At 40.6% G+C, this 7,439-nt stretch overlaps 1 protein-coding gene across 1 annotated transcript; it reads left to right on the forward strand.

The window, feature by feature from the left end:
* Positions 1-1,994: 1,994 nt before the first annotated feature.
* Positions 1,995-4,131, forward strand: LOC129199977 (uncharacterized; the record flags this gene model as incomplete). The annotated part of the gene is made up of 1 exon (XM_054811229.1): positions 1,995-4,131. A coding segment is annotated over exon 1 (1,314 nt), but the record flags the coding sequence as incomplete, so codon positions are not given.
* Positions 4,132-7,439: the final 3,308 nt, after the last annotated feature.

Raw genomic sequence — 7,439 nt, forward strand, 5'->3', positions numbered from 1 at the left:
CATTGGTGGCCACTATACACTTTAGAAAATGGGGAAAAGTGGCCGGAAAATGGGACATTGCAATATAACACCATTTTGCAATTAATGTTATTCTGTAAAAGGGAAGGTAAATGGAACGAAATGGCATATGTAGATCTGTTTTTCACATTGCGAAATCATCCGGAATGGCAAAGGCAATGTGAATTGTTTTCACCTGATTCCGCGATAATGGCATTAAAGGGGCAGGAATCTGATAAAAATTTGGAAAAAGATTGCTGAGCTTGTGATAATGGTAAACGGTGTCTTAAACGTGAATTTGAAGATGATGATGTTGAACTATTGGTTGCGCCTCGCAGAAGGCTAGGAAATGATCAGAGGGATCAAAATCTGGAGGCTAACAATGCTTCTGCCTCTCCTGTGGAAGGGGAGGCAGAAGGATTCAGCCCGATTGCAGGGAGAACGAGAGGAAGAAGGGGAGGAGACGGATTAACTGTCCTCCAGGCCCCTCTTCGACAGGCTGTTGGCAATGAAGGTCCAGTAATGGTGAAAGTCCCCTTCTCAATAACTGATTTGAGGGCATGGAAGGAGACTGCGGGCACCTATCGGGACGATCCTGAAAGGGTTGCCAAGGTAGTGGAAACAATAATTAGAACCCAAAACCCCGATTGGGAAGATTTACAAGTAATATTGGATACATTGTTGGAAAGTACTGAAAAGAAAATGGTATTAAATCCAGCCAGGAAAGAAGTGGAAAGATCCCATGCTAACGGAAATATACAAGGGACAGTGGACCAGAATTTTCCATCCACAAATTCCGAGTGGGACCCTAATCAGCCGGGACCCAGAGGGATGCTGACTAGGTACCAGAAGTGGATTTTATTTGGTGTTAGACATGCAATGCCAAAAGCAATTAATTGGTCTAAATTATATGAAGTAAGACAAGAACTAAACGAATCCCCTTCGGCCTTTATGGAAAGACTGAAGGGGACAGCTAGAAAATATACTAATCTGGACCCAGAGGAACCTGAGGAGGCTATACAATTGGCCTCTATATTTATGGGACAATCAGCCCCAGACATCAGGAGAAAACTTCAAAAATTGGAAGGAGCTGAGTCCAGAGATTTGGGCAAAATGCTTGAAATAGCTTGGACTGTGTATAACAATAGAGAAAAAGAAAGAAAAGTCAGACAAATGCGAAGGGATGGGAAAATTCTGGCCATTTTGACTGAGAATAATAAGGGGGGCATGGGAAAAGGACGAGGAATGAATATCGTCGATTGGGGGCTTGGGAGGGGAAGAGTGGTCCCTAGATTGGCGAAGGATCAATGTATGGTTTGTAAAGAGCGTGGGCATTGGAAAAAGGATTGTCCCAAAGCTGGGGGATTAAATTCAACACTCCAGGCTATTAAATTGATGACTTTGGATAATGAGTCATGAAGGGGACCGGGGGAATCAACCCTAGCTGAGCCCCTGGTTACATTAAGGCTAGGGAATGAAGAAATGGAATTTTTAGTAGATACAGGGGCTACATATTCGGTATTGAACACATGTAAAGCAAAACTCAGCCATAAATCAGCAGAGGTCATTGGTGCGACGGGGCAAAAGGAAAACCGGCCTTTCCTGAAACCATTAAAATTTAAGTTAGGAAAACAGTGGGTTACACATCAATTTTTGTATATGCCCGAATGTCCGTTGCCTCTATTAGGGCGAGATTTATTAAGCAAATTAGATGCACAAATAATTTTTAAAGATGGAGAAATCAGATTACTAATACCAGAATCAAAAGCCATAGAGGCGAGGGTGTTTATGTTACAGGACTCCTCCAAGGAGGAACAGATTCCAGAAGTGGTGGACAATGCAGTAACCCCTTTGGTATGGGCAAGTGAAGCTCCAGGACGATCTAAACTGGCAGAACCAGTAAAGGTGACTTTAAAACCCGGAGCCAAACCGGTAAGACAAAAACAGTATCCTATTAAGTGGGAAGCCCAAGAGGGATTAGAGGAATTAATTACAAAATTCTTAGAATACGGACTGTTAGTAGAATGTGAATCAGAATATAATACCCCTATATTACCAGTGAAGAAATCAGGAGGCAAGGAATACCGACTGGTCCAGGACTTAAGAGCCATAAATCAAATAGTTCAAGATATACACCCAGTAGTGGCTAATCCATACACTTTACTGACATCTTTGAAGGAGGAACATAAATGGTTTACTGTACTGGATTTAAAGGATGCCTTCTTTTGCATACCTCTGGATGCAAAAAGTCAAAGCATATTTGCTTTTGAATGGGAAAGTCCTAATACGGGACGAAAAATGCAACTAACATGGACTGTACTTCCACAAGGATTTAAAAATAGCCCCACATTATTTGGAAATCAATTGGCAAAAGAGTTAGAAATGTGGAAGAAACAGAATCAAGGAGACGGTATATTATTACAGTATGTGGATGACATTTTGATAGCAGCAAAAAGCAAAGAAACATGTTTTGAAATGACCATCAGTTTACTGAATTTCCTGGGCCAAGGAGGATACAGAGTTTCCAGAAACAAAGCCCAGATAGGGAAAGAAGCAGTGATTTATTTGGGATTTGAGATATCTCAAGGACAGAGACAATTGGGAAATGAAAGAAAAGAAGCCATTTGTCGGATCCCTGAACCTAACAGCCCAAAGGAATTGAGAGCCTTTCTGGGAATAATTGGGTGGTGTCGACTCTAGATTTTAAATTATGGACTGTATGTGAAACCCCTATATGAAGCCTTGAAGGAATCCAAAGACCGATATTTGATTTGGACACCTGAATGCCACAAATCATTTAAAGAACTCAAAAAGGCATTGATGACAGCCCCCGCATTGGGTTTACCTGACTTAACCAAACCTTTTGAGCTGTTTGTTCACGAAAGGCAACATTTGGCCCTTGGAGTACTGGCGCAACGGCTGGGATCCTGGAAGCGACCAGTGGGATACTTCTCTAAACAACTTGACAACGTGAGTAAAGGATGGCCGGGATGTTTGCGTGCCGTGGCAGCGACAGTGCTGCTGATCCAGGAAGCCCGAAAATTAACCATGGGCCAAAAGATAGTGGTATATGTACCACACATGGTTATAACTGTCTTGGAACAAAAGGGGGGTCACTGGCTATCCCCTAGCAGAATGTTGAAATACCAGGTTGTCCTATTGGAACAAGATGATGTGGAATTAAAAGCCACAGCAATTGTAAATCCAGCAATGTTCCTGACAACAGAAAATCCTACTGAGAAATTGGAACACGATTGCTTGGTAACTATTGAACAAGTTTATTCCAGCAGACCGGACCTGAAGGACGAACCTTTGAAGGATCCTGATCTGGAACTGTTTACGGATGGAAGCAGCTTTGTGCAAGAGGGAAGGCGAATAGCCGGATATGCTGTTGTTACCACTGACAAGGTATTGGAGTCAGGGACACTACCTGCAAATACATCAGCGCAGAAAGCAGAATTGGTGGCGCTGAAGCAGGCTTTACGGATGGCAGAAGGGAAAAGGGTAAACATTTGGACGGATTCTAAATATGCATTTGGTGTGATCCACGCTCATGGAGCCATCTGGAAAGAAAGAGGACTGTTGTCAGCCCAGGGCTCACCTATAAAATATAAGGAGGAAGTTCTTCAACTTTTGCAAGATGTACAGAAACCAAAGGAAGTGGCTGTAATGCATTGCAAGGCTCATCAGTTTGGTCAAACTGCTATAAATATAGGTAATCGATTGGCGGATAAAGCTGCAAAAGAGACTGCAGAACGAGGTATCCTTGCATTAATACCAGTAAAACAGATAAAAATTCCAAATTTAAAAGCAAGATACAGTAAGCTAGACGAACAACTAGCAGAGAACTTAAAGACATCCCAAAATGCGGAAGGATGGTGGGTAACACCAGAGAATCAGGTAATAGTGACCCCACAAGTTATGACAGAACTTGCAAAGGAAGAACATGAACAGACACATTGGGGTGTGGATGCTATGGTTACAAATTTGAGAACATCTGTAGTGTGTGTAGGAATGACAGGAATAATTAAATCAATAATAGCTAAGTGTCCAATTTATCTTAAAAATAATCCCTTAAACCAGAGGAAAGCACCTTTAGGAGTAACAAAGCAGGGTAATTCCCCAGGAGATTATTGGCAAATCGATTTCTCTGAGTTACCTAGACAGAATGGATATAGATATTTGTTGGTATTGATTGATACGTTTTCTGGATGGCCGGAGGCTTTTCCTTGCCGCACCAACAAAGCAAGAGAAATGGTCAAAATATTACTAAAAGAAATAATACCAAGATTTGGGGTACCATTGGGCGTATCTTCTGACAGAGGACCACATTTTGTAGCAGAAATAGTCCAACAAGTAAGTAAAATCCTAGGGATAAATTGGAATTTACATACCCCCTGGAGACCGCAATCAAGCGGGAAAATGGAAAGGATGAACCAGACCTTGAAAAGACAAATGAGTAAAATTTGCCAAGAAACATCTTTGAAATGGCCACAGGCTTTGCCATTAGCTCTGTTAAGAATAAGAATCCAACCAAGGTCTAAAGACAGTGTAAGTCCATATGAAATATTATATGACAAACCCTACCAAACTCCCTTAATCCCAGGGGACATGAGGGTAACAGGGGAAATAGATTTACAAACATATCTGATTTCTTTAGGAAAGACCCTTGAAGCGCTTAGAAGATATATTGTGCTGACCAGGCCGCTTGCTCTTGATACGCCTGTACATCCATACCAGCCGGGTGACCTTGTGTATATAAGGACATGAGGTTCTGAACCACTCCAGGAGAAGTGGAAGGGACCTTTCCAGGTACTGTTAACAACTTATACCACAATCAAGGTAGAAGGAGTGGAGCCTTGGATTCACTACACTCGAGTAAAGAAGGCACCGCCAGATCAGTGGACATGTACGCAAGAGGGACCTTTGAAACTTAGACTGTGTAAAAATTCTAAGGACCAGTTCCTTTAGCCTGTTATCTATTGAATTATGAATATTATGAATTGTTTGATTAGACTGATAACACTTTTTTGTATTTCATCACTAATTTGTAGCCAAAGAAATACAGAATGGCCATGGTCCCAAGCTATTGTCCAATATACCTGGAGTGTGGGACCATATCCCAAAGACCGTTCCCCAAATTTAGCCACTGTAGTAATGCATGAATCTGAAGTTTACCACTCACCTGAGTGGGAATGGGACAGAAAGGACTGGGTCCGTGTCTTAACTGGAACAATTGGAGAAAGAATTCAAGTAGGATGCAGAAAGATGGAAGGATCTCTTCATGAGAAAGCTTCTTCAATTACCATCTCCGGAAATCTATTAGACCCTAGTTCTAATATTACAATGAGATTCTGTCCCACCACTGAATGGAAATGTAACAAACAAGATTCTCTCATTACGTGTTGCCGCCAACAGAATGTCGGTCACTACTCCTTAGACCCTAGTACCAATAATGTTGAAATCACCAAATCCTGTATTAAGGAACAAGGAGATTGTTGGCATAATTTTACTTTAACTAAACCAGTTTATGTGGTGTGCAATTGGCGACCTAATCCATTGACAGGAGGACTGTCAGGTCTTACATTTAAATTCAAAATAAATGCTGTAACTAAACCCCTAGTGATGCTTGTTGCAGTAGTCACTCATGCTGACACAGATACTCTCTTTACGTTAACTAGTAAAGGTGAAGTCACCCCCTCTTTTATGGTACCACAAGGAAATGACATCACAATAAGATACAGATTAATCACTGAATCTCGCATTGAACCTATAAACAGTTATGAAATTGGACCACATGGCCCTATTTTGTGTAAAAATCAAAATTTAGACTGTTGGTTAAATTTGACTGCTGTACAATACTCCCATAAAGTAATATGTGGTAAAAATAACACCAAATACTGGGGAGAACTTAAAATAGATGTCATAATACCTACTACCCAACCAATTGTTGCGCTTAATTCGAAAATCTTTGAAATTGGACCGTATGTGATTAGAAATACAGGCTTGCAACAAATGTTGTTTAACCCGGCATGGTCTCTCAAACGAGTTGAATTGTCAGTGCGAAACAATATTTCAGATATTCAACCAGCTTGTTCACCTTTCTTAAAAATTTCATATGAGGGATGGACAACCTGGCTGCAGAAATGAACTCTTACTATGAGAAGGACACGGAGAGACTTGACCGGTGTTTTGGGAACAGGATTGGGAGTTTTAAATAGCATTGATTCAGAAGTAATAATGAACAAATTGGCTGCCTCAGTTAGTGATTTGACTAAATTACAACAACCCTTACGATCTTCTTTATTGACTCTAGGAACTAACCAGTGGCTGTTGTCAAATATATTGCCAACATGGGAAAGAGTAAATGTAAGGGACCACGAATTAATTACAGACGCACTTGGGGTGATCCAAAATAACCTCTCTTTGGCTCTGAGTTGTATCCAGGCTCAATTATGGATGCAGTCGGTAGCTGCCTCAGTTATAAGAGAAGGTGAAGAAAGCACTCTCCCCACTGAAATTAGGAAAATAGTTTGGGACAGTGCTACTGATTTTGAGAAAGAACTCCAGTCCTGGTGGAGCCTGGTAAACTTTACTTATGATCCCGTTACAAACACAGCTACAACTTTTGTGCTCACTATATCTAATGCTACTATATACCCAATTTATCCCATTGTTGCATTAGGGTTGAACCACAACGGAACTATACTCTATCCTTCCGAGCATAGAGTATGGGCCCGAAAGATGAATGAAAAATGGCAAACTGTTAATTTGGAATCTTGCATCGTGCGAGAACAACAAGGATTTGTCTGTGAAGGTAATGCAATTGAGGCACAAGATATTTGCCTGGATAGTGAACAAAATATTTGCCATTTTGAGGTTCATCCTAACGAGAACCCTAAAACAGTTATTATATATATTGGTAAGGGCTGTGTATGTTTAAGGACTGTTTGTGATTCTTTATATGTAGATAAGATAGTCGTAGAGATTAAAAATCATTCAAATTTTTGTGTTTGTAATTTTACTAAAATTGATGGATGTGACTTTTCTTATTCGACCCCAGTCACATCTCACCAACTTTTGCAGTCTAATTACATGTTGATTCATGAATTATTACCCATACCTATTGGAATGAATCTCACTTTAGTGAAACAGTTATTACAACACAAGGATTTGATTGCAATTCTGGAAAAAATCAAGGAAAACAGACAAAAAAACCCTAATAACTGTTCATCACAATGTGAAAGAAATACAGTGAGTTTTTGAAAGAGCGCAGAGAGATGCAGAACTTAGATGGTGGGACACACTTTTCGGATGGTCACCTACTGCTACAGGCATCCTAAACAAGTTGTGTCACCCCATCGTAATTCTCTTAATATTGGTTTTGATCAGTTTGACCTTGTCAGCAATATTGTATGTCATGGCCTGGAAAATGATGAATC

The sequence above is a fragment of the Grus americana genome, chromosome Z, assembly GCF_028858705.1.
Source record: "Grus americana isolate bGruAme1 chromosome Z, bGruAme1.mat, whole genome shotgun sequence".
In the NCBI taxonomy this organism is placed as follows: Eukaryota; Metazoa; Chordata; class Aves; order Gruiformes; family Gruidae; genus Grus; species Grus americana.